Raw genomic sequence first — 15,233 nt, 5'->3', positions numbered from 1 at the left:
TCTTACAAAGACTAATTAACAACGCTATGTTTATACAACCAACACCTTATCTTTTATAGTTATCTTAACTCTTCTCTCTATGTACTACTACTTCTGTGACTGTCTGTGGAACAGTTTGGCTGGTCATGTGCCCAGACGACACCAAGTAGACAAGTGGATAGATATAAAGGGCAGTTTTCTAAAAATATGTGTATGTGTGTGAAGAGTGGTGAACCAGGAGCCAGCCAGCATGAGCTCTGTGCTACTTATGTGTTGGCACTGAGATCCCGAGTGCCAGTTCTCTACTGTCCTTGAACCTGTCCCTGGCTGACATCAAGCTGTTCTCTTCTTTGGTCTGCAGTTAAATCCTGTGCATAACTCTATACCATAACAGCTTATGAATAAGCCTGGCTGCTAATTATTTATACCAGTGTTTTTGTTTTGTTTTTGTTCTGATCTTGCATAAAGAAAGGGGATCTTGGCTCCCTTTAAAATCCAGATCCAATCACATTCCATGTTCAGTATTTAATTTTAAAGGGGGCAGAGCTGAGTGAGGAGTGAGGGGTATAGGCACAGTTTTAGTTGACAGTGATGTTTCTCCCTTTCCTCTCTCTCTTTCTCCTTCCCCTTCCGTCCCCCTGCATGCTGGCTTCCTTCCTTCTTTCCGTCTTTCCGTCTCTTTCTCTCTTTCTTTCTTTCTTTCTTTCTTTCTTTCTTTCTTTCTTTCTTTCTTTCTTTCTTTCTTTTTCAAGATACTACAAAGGAAGCAGAAACAGAGAAGAGGGGATAGAGGTGTGTGAGAGGTGAGCTGTAGAGAACAATGAGAGCAGATACAGAGGTCCTGCTAAGGCGTTTGATGCTGAGAGAAGCTGCTTGGGAGTCTTAGTGTTGCAAATGGACAGTAGAGAGGTAATAATGAGGTATTAAACACCTGTACTCTAATAAGTAGCTCAGGACCAAGAGAAAAAGTGGACCAAAAATGTGAAAATAACCTGGAATAGCGAGTAGGTAGAGAAAGTTATAAACTAGAGTCTAGAGAAGTGTTGGGAACAGTGTAGTCAGCAAATCTAAGCACACCATTTATAGCTAAGTGTCTTTTCCTTTAACATAAAACTCCATTTGGAGTTTATTTAATCCACCTTTATTTAATTTTAATGGAATGGCAGAAAGAACACTAAACCGCAGACCAGGTTTTAGTCCCAGCTTAGTCACCAGCTCCTTGGGGTGGGTGGGTGGGGAGGGGAGGAAGTGTTTTCTTATCCAAAACAAGGGAACTGGATTCATGATCTCCAGGGTCCTTTCTAGTTCCAAAAATCAACTATATTGAAAGCTCACAGGGGCACCTGGGCAGCTCAGTCGGTTAAGCATCTGACTTCAGCTCAGGTCATGATCTCACAGTCTGTGAATTCGAGCCCCGCGTCAGGCTCTGGGCTGACAGCTTGGGAGTCTGGAGCCTGCTTCAGATTCTGTGTCTCCCTTTCTCTCTGCCCCTCCCCTGCTCATGCTCTGTCTCTCTCTGTCTCAAAAATAAATAAAAACATTTAAAAAAAAAAAAAGAAACCTCACAGACTTAGAACTCCCACCACATCAGGTCAAAGGATAGCACACTATGTGTGTGTTGTAGGGGACACCACACAGTTGACAGAGTGAGTGCAAAGTCAGGGCGATGATGAAGGAGAAAGAAAGCACTATTCCACGGGAGGTTGGGGCATTCCCTCTTGAGGAATTGTGGTCCCTGATGTCAGAGGTTTGTGGGAGCCAATTTTAAGGTTGCTTTGTTCATTTTCTCTGCCTATTAAATTTCCTCTAGAGAATGACTACCTCCAGGTGAGAAGACCCTGGCCTTTTTGGGATGTGGGGGCAGGTCGGGGTCTGCTTGAATTATCAGGGGTAGAATGCGGGTTCTCCCTGGTGCTGACAGCATCGCAGTGCTGGATTCTCCTTCTCAGTGCTGTTTGGCTCCACTGATGTCTGTGGTAGTTGGGACACAGGGTGCCTCTTGGTCTGTGGCAGAATTGCTCTCTTCCTCCCCTTGTATTTATCACTTTGTCATCCCTGGCTCTGAATCCCAGAGATCAAGACTAGCTGTAGTCCAGCAGAGAAGCAATAAATCATTGTTCCCACTTCCTTTTCTCAGAATGCCCCTTAATTACCACATAACCACTGCTGAGGCTGCATCTTTTTGCTGTGTGTGCTGGGGACAAAAGTCCTCGTTGATTGGATGTGTGCAAAAGCTGCTTTGTCTCTCTCCAACCATTATGTTTTGTAGAGTGCCAGGTGCTCTACCCATCCTTTTCTCTTGTCTCTTGTGAATTTATAGAGTCTGATTGTCAGGTTATTTATCCATTAACAGGGCTTGTCCGAGCTCTGGGGGTAGGGAGTGGTGTGGGCAATCCTTAAATAACTCAGCAAGTTGATCTTCATTGAAGATAGATGTTTGGGCTAGCTTAGTCATTTTTATGTGGATTTCAGCTAGACCCCTTCATTCTCTGAGCTCCTGGTAGGAGTTAAGCAGGTTGTGTGATCTAGAATGGGCTCCTATGGAGCTTCTTTTGGGTCTAGTCCAACAGATTGCTTGTTAACAGACAACATCAAAAGGGCCACCTGCCTGTCATTTGCCTTTCCATTATGAAATCTCCGAGAACTGGAGTCAGTGTAAGGGTGAAGAGTTCATAAATGAGGATGCCTATCACCTTCATCTCTAGCAAGGCTTTTTTGCTATTTGAGGGGAAGATTCAGGCTTTAGAAACAGAACGTAGACAGGCTCTTGTACTTTTCCTTGCCTGCTGTTTCTTTACTGTACCTGTGATTTCAGAGGTTGAGAGTAAGGGGTGTTGTGTGGCAGGTGGCAAGTGTCTGGAGAGTCTTACTCCTACTCATCATTGCCTGCTGTTTCAAATCAAAGCTAACATCTTTTCTCGAGGGGTAGTAAACTTCACACAAAGCTCAGACAGCATGGGAGAATGGACTTCTTTGCTGGCAAAGAAGCAGGTATGGTCTTAGAAAAGGAGAGGTCAAGCCTTTTTTTGTATCTGTGGGAGTAGAGAGGCTTGAGGGGGAGAAGACAGAAGGACCGCCGATTGGTTGCAGCTGCTGAGCTCCTTCTGTAAGGTTTCCCATCAAGTAGGGGAGGTAGGTACAGGGACAGTAGTCATGATGGGCGCAGAAGTAGGATTTATTTCGTGATTACGGGTGAAAAAGTACAAGGCGACTGGTGATTTATGCTTAATATTTATTTGCAAAAATGTCTTTATACCTACATGTTAAGCTAGAGACTTAACAGTCAGTCTTTTAGCTGAGGTTGCTTGGGTTTTAATCCTCATTAAGAATTACCAGACAGAAAGGGGACCTTTTAGGTAAATGTTGTCATGGTTGAGAGAGGACAGAGCAAGTTGTACTTTTGTTTGAATAGTTAAGGGCTTTTTTTTTTCTCTTCACGAGCTGTTTTCCTGTCTAGAGCTGAAGTCCAATATCGTTGGAATTTCTGGTGACCGGTTAGAATTGAAAGATGTCCCTCTTAACCATGGTGTTTGAAACAAATGTATAACTAAAACTTAGTGACGTGACATGCTAGCCACGTAGGGTGAGAGGGGGTTCTTCATTTTAATCTATAAATTGAGCAAATGTGGTAAGTAAATCTGGAATACTAAGATGTCCTTTTTATAGTCAGATTTGCAAGCTTACTTGCTATTTAAGAAGTTGCACGAAGAGGTGGGACTGTGGGTCTCCTTGAGACGTGGCAGCTCCAGAGCAGAGTACGCACTGCGGTGCCCGGAGTCACAGCAGGACAGGCCTTTAGAAAGTTTCCTTCCCTTTGAGTTTTAGTTGAAAGGAGGGCAACCAAAGCTGTAACCAATGGAAGCATTATACTTCCAGAACAATCTCCAGGAGAAGTATTACAAGCAACAGTGGTAGCTGTTAGATCCGGCTCTAAAGGGAAGGCTGGAGAGATTCAACTAGTTAGAGATCCAACTAGGAAGTTGGAGACTAAGTTCTTTCAGAATGTGGAGGCACTAAAGTAGTTCTAGTTGACAAGGATTATTTCTTACTTAGAGATGGTAACGTTCTTGGAAAGTATGTAGACTGAAAAAAAATCATTTTTGAAATGGCATCAAGTGAAGCTGCCATTAAAGTTGTTAAATATTTCATCATGTAAATAATTTTCATGTTTCTGTTTTATAATAAATTAATGGTATCCAAAAAAAAAAGTGGCACAAAGAAGTAGATTTTTAGAAACCTTCTATGGGCAGATAAGCAGATATGTGCTTGGGAAGATCAGTGCTTGCTTCAAATATATCTCCCTTACCTGCTTTTATTTACTTCATTAAAGTTTATTTATTTATTTTGAGAGAGTATGTGTGTATGAGCAGGTGAGAGGCAGAGAGAGGAGAGAGAAAATCAAAAGCAGGCTCTGTGCTGTCAGCATAGAGCCTGACATGGGGTTTGATTTCATGAATCATGAGATCATGACCTGAACAGAAACCGAGATTCAGATGCTTAACCAACTGAGCCACCCAAGCACCCCTACCTTACCTGTTTTTAAAAAGTTCTTGGTAGCTGTGACTTACTCATTCTAGACCTATTTGGATTTCTTAGAATTAAGTGTATTTTCATTGCTTTCATTTAACTTTATTGATTATTCTTTGAATAGCTTGTTGATTTTTTTTTTTTTTTAAGCCTTGATAAATTTGCTGAAGTTCCTTATGTCAAATGAGACCGTACTTTTGGCCAAACACAACATTTTTACATTAGCCCTTATGGTGAGTAACAAAAAATATTTCTTAAGGGGAATGGGAGATACGGGCTTCTAGTTATGGAAAGATTAAGTCATGGAGATAAAAGGTACAGTATAGGGAATATAGTCGTTGGTGTTGTAATAGTGTTACATGGTGACAGGTGGTCACTACACTTGCAGTGAGCACAGCACAACATATAGACTTGTTGAATCCCTGTATTATACACCTGAAACTAATGTAATGTGTGTCAACTGTACTTAAAGTAAAAAAAATTTTTTTTCCTTTTTTCTGAAGCCACATCCTAAAATCGAGATGGGCCAGTTTGAAATAGGAGCTGGTATTATGGGGACTGAGCCACTGGCGGAGCCAGGCCTTTATTTTCCTTTTGGATTAGACTTTCTAGACTGGTGCTCCCCACTCTTCCCACTCTCACCTATGTCTTTGGAAAACTTGAGACTCTTTTTCATGAGAGTATATTGTCTGGCAGGGGCAGGTATGGGTCAGTCTCTGTGAGCCTTGGTCCCAGGTGAGAGACTACTAGACTGCTGTAGTCTCTGTGTTGGTACAGAGCAAAGCCTGGAGAGGTGTCCCAGCCAGATGAGTGGTTCCATCATGGCTGTACTTGGTTTCAGAGGAACATTACATATTCCTGTTTATCAGACTAGTTAATTTGGGGTAGAAGGAGGGCATTGTGCCTTTTGACTATCTTTTTAGGATATTATCCAGTGTGTTCATAAATGTTTAACATGTGGGCGGGGAGGAAGCCCTGATTTTTGTAGCATTTGTGGATTTCTATGGTAAAACTACTCTCACCATGGCCAATTTCAAGCTAACTATGTGACATTGTTGAATGCAGAGTTGGGGAGATGATCAATGATACACCATTCTATGATAGTCCTACCACACAGGTATAAGAGTTGTAAATGAATCTCAAGAACATAATACTAAAAGATAGAAAGTAATTAGGAAGTTGTGAGTTTGAGTATTACCTTCATTTTAATATAATTTATTGAAATGTAAGTTTATATGTTAATTTTTAATAATGGCTTTGTTAAACAACCAGCTCACAAAATTTCTGAAAATGTAACAGTCAGTTCTTGTTCTTACGAGCTAGTAAGAACTGACTACAGCATATTACTGATAATACCATTCTGGTCTTCATAGCTTGATGCCTGTGTATGGGCTTTTGCTTCTTTTTTAGATTGTGAACCTGTTTAATATGTTTATCACATACGGCGACACATTCCTGCCCACTCCCAGCAGCTATGATGAACTCTACTACGAGATTATCCGCATGCACCAGAGCTTTGACAACCTCTACTCTATGGGTAAGCTGTCTTTTCTTTTTGTTCTCCTCTCTCTGTCAGCTGTGGTTTTTGGCATGTAAGAGGAAAAAAAACTATCAAAGATTTTCTTCTGGTTGCTTGGTGCCCTGCTTGGCATAGAAATACAGAAGTCTTCTTTTCTCAGTAAATAGGAAGTTGTATGTGCAGTTCTTTGCTTTTAGGCACTCAAAGCTGATTGCAGTAGAAAGCTGGTTAGCAGCCCTGTAGCCCTTATGTTTATGAGAGAGAGAGAGGGAGAGAGAATAGGGACGCCTGTGGATTTAGTGACTGTTAGTGAGATGGGAGTGAAAGAGTGGGTGGAAATTGACAGCATAAATAGAAGAGCTTGAATCCCAAAGGAACATTGTGTGATTTGAGAAGGTACAGGATTTTAAAGAGTTTTAATGTACCTATGTATTTTTAGCATAACATACAAGAGGAAGTGGGCATTAGATAAAAATCGCTCTTGCAAACCTTTTGGTGATTGGCTCAATGAAAATTTACTCTGCGGCCATAGTAAATATAACTTATTTCTGAAAGAGGACTTGTATCCCTGTCAATTTGAGTGAAGAGTCTAGTCAGACCTACCTGGAGTTGGAAAGGTTAGGAAAGGTTTCTATAGATTACACAGAAGCAGAAAGCCCTTCACTAAAGCTATTTAAAAAAAAAAACCCAAAAACCTAATTTACTAGCTTTATTAAGGTAGAATTGATATATAATAAACTGCACGTGTTGAAAGTATACAATATTTGATGAGTTTTGACATACATATATGTACCTGAAGCTATCACTACAATCAAGATAAGGAACATATCTGGGGCACCTGGATGGCTCAGGCGGTTAAACGTCCAACTTTGGCTCAGGTCATGATCTTGCGGTTCATGAGTTTGAGTCCTGCATCGGGCCCTGTGCTGACAGCTCAGAGCCTGGAGCCTGCTTTATATTCTGTGTTTCCCTTTTTCTCTGCCCCTTCCCCTCTTGCACTCTATGTCTGTCTCTCTCTCGAAAAATAAATAAACATTAAAAAAAAGAAAAAAGGAAAAAACAAGATAATGAACATATCTGTCATTTACCAAAAGTTTCCCTATATCCCTGTATGTCCCTCCTGCCACCTCTTACCACCCTTATCCCTTGCTTTCTGTCTCTGTGCAACCACCGATCTGCTTCCTGTCACTACAGATTGGTTTGCTTTATCCCTTTTGTTGAGACTATTTGTGAAACCTCTCATATCTTGAGAAAACTAGAGGGGATTTGGAACAAGTACTAGGAGAAAGAGTAGAAGCAAACAGTAGAAAAGAATGATTGCCCAGGAGGAGCAAAATTTTTTGTAATATATTTTATTTTTTAGAGCAGTAGAGGAAAACTTTTGAGAGGCGTGTATAGCTTTGCTGTGATGTCTTTGGCATTGGAAGTAAGGCCTTGTATCAGTAGGATGTTTTCAACTGCAAGTATCAAAAACTGACTTAAACTACCTTAAACAATAGGAAGATTATTTCACCTGACAAGAATTCTAAGGAATAACAACTCCAGAAAGGTGTGATCCATTGCTCAGTGTTTGCAAGGACCAGGTGTTTTCTGTTTCTCCTCTCTTATTTTCAGAATAACAGCTTTAGCATCAGGTCAGTTCCCCTGAGGATAGCAAGTTCCAGTTGTCGCATCAAGACACATGGTTTTTTTTTTTTTAGGAGCTATTAAGTGTTCTATGAGAACCCTCTAGCAGACTTCCTATTGTCAAATGTGCTCAGTGTTCCTTGTGGGGTTTGCGTCCGCCCAGCTTTATCTATATCCTTGTTTTCAAGAATTTGGAATTTTCTGAGGGTGAAAAGCTGCCCCAGAGGTCTTAGCAACCATTAATAGATGAATAAAGATGTCTTTCAGTGAGGAAAGGAAGGAGAGTTGGAGTGGGGGAGATATTTTATAGAAGCCTGACATACCTACTCAGCTGGGCCATGTGCACAGTCAAATGAGGTAAGCCTTTGTAGCTACAGCAACAAGATAAGAGGAGATATCTGGGCATGCTCACATCTGACAAGGGAATTAAAATGTTAACCAGGTGAGCGCAAATAGGAAAATGAGAAATTTCACTAAATGAAATACAACAAACAGCACATTTCAGTGCTTTCCATTTTATGTAAAGTATGATGAAAAAACATTTAGTTTTTTAAGTCAGGTTTTTAAAGGTATACTTCCATATATAGTAAAATGCACCCTTTTTAATGTATAGTTCTGAGTTTTGACAACTGTGTGGAAGTATAATTATCACAAAAAAATGAAGATGTGAAAGAGTGTCATCATCCCAGAAAGTTCTCTTGTGCTCTTGTGAGGTCAGCTCCTTCACTCATCCTAAACCTGTAGTAGCCACTAACCTGTTCCCTGACCCCAGAGTTTTGTGGGGTTTTTTGTTTTTTGTTTTTTTTCCATAGTTTGGCTCTTTCAAAAAAACCCCAAAGATGAGGTCATATAGTCTTTTGGGTCTGGCTTCTTTTACACAGTAATTCATTTGAAATTCATCTATGTTGATGCATATATCAGTAGTTTATTCCTTTTTATCATAGAATAAATCCCATTGTTGTTTTTTTTTTTTAATTTTTTTTTTTCAACGTTTATTTATTTTGGGGACAGAGAGAGACAGAGCATGAACGGGGGAGGGGCAGAGAGAGAGGGAGACACAGAATCGGAAACAGGCTCCAGGCTCTGAGCCATCAGCCCAGAGCCTGACGCGGGGCTCGAACTCATGCACCGCGAGATCGTGACCTGGCTGAAGTCGGACGCTTAACCGACTGCACCACCCAGGCGCCCCACAGAATAAATCCCATTGTAAGACTATGCCAGCTTGATTTATCCATTTCTAGGTTGAAGGACATTGAGAGGTTCCAGATTTTAGCGATTATGAATAAAGCTCCTGTAAACATTATTGTACAGGGTTTTATATGAACACAAGCTTTTATTTCACTTGGTGACATACCTCTGAATGGATTTTTGGCTATCATGGTTAAGTATATGTTTCTTTTTTTTTTTTTAATGGGGTGCTCAACCCAGTTGGTTGGGCATCCTGACTTTTTTTTTTTTTTTTAATTTTTTAACGTTTGTTTGTCTTTGAGAGAGAGACAGAGTGCAAGCAGGGGAGGGGCATAGAGAGGGAGACACAGAATCCGAAGCAGGCTCCAGACTCTTAGCTGTCAGCACAGAGCCCAACGCAGGGCTTGCTCACGAGCAGTGAGATCATGACCTGAGCTGAAGTTGGACGCTCCACCGACTGAGCCACCCAGGCCCCAAGTATATGTTTCTTATAAAGAAAACACCAAACTGTTTTCCAAAGAGATGACCTATTTTACATTCCCCTCAGCAATATGCAAGAGTTACAGTCGTTCCATATCCTAATCAGTACTGGTTTGTGTGTTTGGTTGGTTGTTTTTGGCTTCTTACAGGTGTGTGGCAATATCTCTTTATGGTTTTAATTTGCATTTCCCTAATGAATAATGAGGTTGATCTTTCCTGTTTCTTTTTGCCATATTCTTTAGTTTTGAAGATCTTTTGTCCATTTAAAAAAACATTGCAGGGGCGCCTGGGTGGCGCAGTCGGTTAAGCGTCCGACTTCAGCCAGGTCACGATCTCGCGGTCCGGGAGTTCGAGCCCCGCGTCGGGCTCTGGGCTGATGGCTCGGAGCCTGGAGCCTGTTTCCGATTCTGTGTCTCCCTCTCTCTCTGCCCCTCCCCCGTTCATGCTCTGTCTCTCTCTGTCCCAAAAAATAAATAAACGTTGAAAAAAAAATTAAAAAAAAAAAAAAACATTGCATACCCATGTTCATAGCAGCACTAGTCACCATAGCCAAGAGATAAAAGCAACCCAGACATCCATTAATGGATGAATGGATAAATAAAATGTGGCATATACATTTAATGGAATACTGTGCACCCTTAAAAAGGAAAGAAATCTGTTACATTCTACAGTGTGGATGAGCATTGAGAACATCATGCTAAGTGAAACCAGCCAGTCACAAAAGGACAATACTGTATGCTCCCACTTATGTGAGATATCTAAGGTAGTCAAATTCATAGATACAGAAAGTAGAGGGGCACCTGGGTGGCTCAGTCGGTTGAGCATCTGACTCTGGATCTAGGCTCAGGTCATGATCTCACGATTCGTGGGTTCAAGCCCCACATTGGGCTCTGTGCTGACAGCACAGAGCCTGCTTGAAATTCTCTCTCTCTCCCTCTCTCTACCCTTCTTCCTCCCACGTTCTTTCTCTGTGTTTCAAAATAAATAAGTAAACTTGAAAAAAAAAAAAAAGAATGGTGGTTACCAAGGGATGGGGGAGGGTGCAAAAGGAGTTGTTAATAGGTATAGAGCTTCAGTTCTTCAAGATAAAAAGGTTCTGGAGACCTGTTTTGTAACAATGTAAGTATACTTAACACTATTGAACAATACATTTAAAAATGGTTAAGATGGTAAGTTTTATGATATGTGTTTTCTTAACACACACACACACACACACATACACACACACACACACTAAACCCTAGACTTTATTTGGATTCTAATTTTTCCTCTAATGTCCCTTTTGCATTCCAGGATTCCATCCATGTTACATTTAGTCCTAATGTCTCTTTAGTCTCTTCTTGTCTGATAGTTTCTTGGTGTTTCCTTGTTTTTCATGACCTTGACAGTTTTGAGGAGAATCTTCCTCAGTTTAGGTTTGTCTCATGATTTACTCAGGGTTGGACTGGGGTTCTAGGTTTTGAGGAAGAATGCCACAAAGTCAGAGTGGTCTTTTCATTACATTTGGGTGTATATTATCAACATGACTTATCACTGGTGATATTAACCTTTATCACTTGGTTAGGGTAGTGTTTGCAAAGTTTCTCTGGTGCATAGTTGTGGTTTTTCCTCCCTTTCTGTACTCTTTTCTTTGGAAGCAAGTCAGTAAATGCAGTTAGCACTACAGTTGGTATTAGCTGTGGGGAGGTTAAGCTCCACCTCCTTGAGGGGAGAGAGTATCTCCATAAATTATTTAGAGTTCTTTAAAAAAAATTTTTTTTAATGTTTTTTTATTTTTGAGAGAGGGAGAGAGTGCAAGTGGGGAAGGGGTAGAGAGAGAGGGAGACCCAGAATCTGAAGCAGGCTCCAGGCTCTGAGCTGTCAGCACAGAACCCGAGGCCAGGCTCAAACTTGTGAACCATGAGATTGTGACCTGGGCCGAAGTCGAATGCTTAACCGACTCAGCCACCTAGGCGCCCCTAGAGTTCTTCTATAAGGAGAATTGGTTGTTTTTTTTATTTTTGAGATGTGAGATTTCTTTGTATATTTTGCCTACTAGCCCTTTATCACTTATGTGGGTTTTATTTATTTATTAAAAAAAATTTTTATATATAATTTATTGTCAAGTTAGTTAACATACATTGTATGTATACAATGTGCTCTTGCCTTCAGGAGTACATTTCCATGATTCATCACTTGCATAAAACACCCAGTGCTCATCCCAACAAGTGCCCTCCTCAATGCCCATCACCCATTTTCCCTGCCCCCCACCCCCCCCACTCCCTTCCACCCTCAGTTTGTTCTGTGTATTTAAAAGTCTCCTATGGTTTGCATCCCTCTCTGTTTGTAACTATATATATTTTTTTCTTTCCCTTCCCCCATGGTCTTTGTTAAGTTTCTCAACTTCTGCATATGAGGGAAAACATATGATACCTGTCTTTCTCTGGCTGAATTATTTCACTTAGCATAATACCCTCCAGTTCCATCCACATTGCAAATGGCAAGATTTCATTCTTTTTCATTGCCAAGTAGTATTCCTGTGTGTGTGTGTGTGTGTGTGTGTGTGTATCACATCTCCTTATTCATTTACCAGTTGCTGGACGCTTGGTCTCTTTCCATAATTTGACTGTTGTTGATAGTGCTGCTGTAAACCTCGGGGTATATGTGCCCTTTTGAATTAGCACTCCTGTATCCTTTGGATAAATTCCTATTAGTGCTATTGCTGGGTCATAGGGTAATTCAATCTTTAATTTTTTGAGGAACCTCCACACTGTTTTCCAGAGTGGCTGTACCAGTTGCATTCCCACCAGCAATGCAAGAGGGTTTCCCTTTCTTCATATCCTTGCCAATATCTGTTGTTCCTGAGTTAATTTTAGCCACTCTGACTGGTGTGAGGTGGTATCTCAACGTAGTTTTGATGTATATTTCCCTGGTGATGAGCGGTGTTGAGCATCTTTTCATGTGTCTTTTAGCCATTTGGATGTCTTCTTTGGAAGAATATCTATTCATATCTTCTGCCCATTTCTTCACTGGATTATTCATTTTTCAGGTGTTGAGTTTGGTAAGTTCTTTATAGATTTTTGATACTAACCCTTTATCAGATATGTCATTTGCAAATATCTTCTTCCTTTCTGTCGGTTGCCTTTTAGTTTTGTTGACTGTTTCCTTTGCTGTGCAGAAGCTTTTTATCTTGATGAGGTCCCAATAGTTCATTTTTGCTTTTATTTCCCTTGCTTTTGGAAACATGTCAAGTAAGAAATTGCTGCAGCCAAGGTCAAAGAAGTTTTTGCCTTTTTTCTCCTCTAGGATTTTGATGGCTTCCTTTCTTACGTTTAGGTCTTTCATCCATTTTGAGTTTATTTTTGTGTATGATGTAAGAAAGTGGTCCAGGTTCATTTTTCTGCTTGTCCAGTTTTCCCAATACCTTTTGGTGAAGAGATTGTCTTTTTTCCATTGGATATTCTTTCCTGCTTTGTCAAAGATTAGTTGGCCATACGTTTGTAGGTCCATTTCTGGGTTCCCTATTCTGTTCTATTGATCTATCTATCTGTTTTTGTGCCAGTACCATACTGTCTTGATGATTACAGCTTTGTAGTACAGCTTGAAGTCTGGAATTGTGATGCTTCCAGATTGTGTTTTCTTTTTCAGGACTGCTTTGGCTATTTGGCGTCTTTTCTGGTTCCATACAAATTTTAGGATTGTTTGTTCTAGCTCTGTGAAGAATGCTGGTGTTATTTTGATAGGGATTTCATTGAATATGTATCTTGCTTTGGGTAGTATCAACATTTTAGCAATATTTGTTCTTCCGATCAATACTGCCTATATTTTCTTTTAGGAGTTTTATGGTTTTGGGTGTTCCATTTTGGTCTTGAATCCATTTTGAGTTTATTGTGTATGGTGTAAGGAAATGGTCCAGTTTCTTTTCTTTTCTTTTTTCTTTTCTTTTCTTTTCTTTTCTTTTCTTTTCTTTTCTTTTCTTTTCTTTCTTTTTTGCATTTAGCTATCCAGTTTTCCCAACACCGTTTATTAAAGAGACTGTCTCTTCTCCATTGTATATTTTGCCTCCATTGTCATAGATTAATTGGCCATATAGACATCAATTTATTTCTGAGTTCTCTACTCTGTTTCATTGATCTGTGTCTCTGTTTTGTGCTAGTACCATGCTGTTTTGGTCACTGTAGCTTTGTAGTAAAAGTTGAAATCTGGGGGGCAGGATACCTCCAGGTTTGCTCTTCTTTCTCAAGATTGCTTTGGCTATTCAGGGTCTTTAGTGGTTCCATACAAATTTTATGATTATTTGTTCTATTTCTGTGAAAAATGCTGTTGGTATTTGGATAGGGATTGCATTGAATCTGTAGATGGCTTTGGGTAGTATGGACATTTTAATAGATTTAATTCTTCCAGTCCATGAGCATGGTATATCTTTCCATTTATTTGTGTCCTCTTCAGTTTCTTTCATCAGTGTCTTAGAGTTCTTAGAGTACAGGTCTTTTACCTCCTAAGTCAAATTTATTCCTAGGTATTTTATTCTTTTTGATGCAATTGTAAATGAGATTGTTTTCTTAATTTCTATTTCTGATTGTTAGTTATTAGTGTATGAAAACACAGCATATTTCTGTATATTAATTTTGTATCTTGCTACTGTACTGAACTTATGTATTGGTTCTAGTAGTTTTTTGGTGGAGTCTTTAGTGTTTCTGTATATAGTATCATGTCTCTGCAAATAGTGATAGCTTTACTTCTTCCTTCCCAATTTAGATGCCTCTTCTGTATTTTTTAAATATGCCATTAATCTCAGTAATCTTAGTTCATTTTTTCCAGTGTAGTTTGCATTCCACAAGGTTTATTTCTTCCTTAAAAGTTCTGTTGGGACTTCTTTTTAATATGTCCATTACTTTCCTCATTGTATTTGTATTTTCTTCAATTTTCCTGAGAATATGGAGCATATTTACAATAGTTGTTTTAATGTCCTTATCTGCTAATTCTGCTATTTTTCTTCATGTTTAGATCTATTTCTATTAACTGATTTTTCTCTTTATGGTTTATGTTTTTCTGTTTCTTTGAATGCCCGGTCATTTTAAAATTGGATTTTGAACATTGTGATTTTAATGTTATGAGTGCTAGATTTTGTGACATATTTTTATATAATGTTAACCTTTGTTTTAGAATGGGCTTGTTTTGGGGCGCCTGAATGGCTCAGTCAGTTAAGCGTGCGACCTCAGCTCAGGTCATGATCTCGTGGTTCATGGGTTTGAGCCCTGCGTCGGCCTCTGCGCTGACATCTTGGAGCCTGGAGCTTGCTTCAGATTCTGTGTCTCCCTCTTTCTCTTGACCCTCCCCCACTCATGCTCTGTCTCTCTCCATCTCTCAAAAATGAATAAACGTTAAAAAAAATTTAGAGTGGGGTTGCGTTATGTGGAATCAGTTTTATCCTTTTAGGTTTGCATTTAAGGGTTGTCAGGGGAGGTTGAGAGCAATCTTTCATATGGACTAATTTGGCTCCATTACTAATGCAGTACTCATCTGCAGATTCTGTCTGACAACCCATGTATGAGTGGTGGTAAGACAAATTATTTTATTTGTGGTACCCTCCATGAGCTTTACAATTTCTTTTTCTTTCCACTGGTTCTTTGTGCCCAGCCTTGAGTATTTTCCTCTTCCATGTATGTGGATCAATATTCAGTTAAAGGTGAAAGAGGACCCTTCTGTAGACCTCCAGAGCTCTCTGTCAAACTCCCTCTTCTATAGTACTCTCACCCACAAATTCTAGGTGTCTTGGCCTCTCCAAATGTTGATCTCTATGTCCTCAGCTTGGCATGACTTATGGATTCTGTTTAGGTTCCTCCTCCCTGCCCCACAGGCTAGAAAACTTCTTCATGCAGGAAGCTGGGGTAATAGTGGGGCTCACCTTGTTGTTGTTTTTTTTTTTTCTTCA

The 15,233-nt window shown here is 40.0% G+C and overlaps 1 protein-coding gene across 1 annotated transcript in view; it reads left to right on the top strand.

Annotated features, from left to right (window-relative positions):
* The window catches only part of ARMH3 (armadillo like helical domain containing 3), a 177,459-nt gene that overhangs the window by 65,319 nt on the left and 96,907 nt on the right, over positions 1-15,233 (top strand). The window contains exons 21-22 of the mRNA XM_047073339.1: positions 4,657-4,739; positions 5,917-6,043. Of these exons, the coding sequence (XP_046929295.1) occupies positions 4,657-4,739; positions 5,917-6,043 (210 nt within the window). The remainder of the gene's footprint in view (positions 1-4,656; positions 4,740-5,916; positions 6,044-15,233) is intronic.

The sequence above is a fragment of the Lynx rufus genome, unplaced genomic scaffold, assembly GCF_022079265.1.
Source record: "Lynx rufus isolate CCGP_SWC_20201006 ecotype Redwood Valley unplaced genomic scaffold, mLynRuf1.p SCAF_11, whole genome shotgun sequence".
Classification (NCBI taxonomy): domain Eukaryota; kingdom Metazoa; phylum Chordata; class Mammalia; order Carnivora; family Felidae; genus Lynx; species Lynx rufus.
Note: the sequence above shows the minus strand (reverse complement) of the source record. Positions and strands in the feature narration are given on the sequence as shown.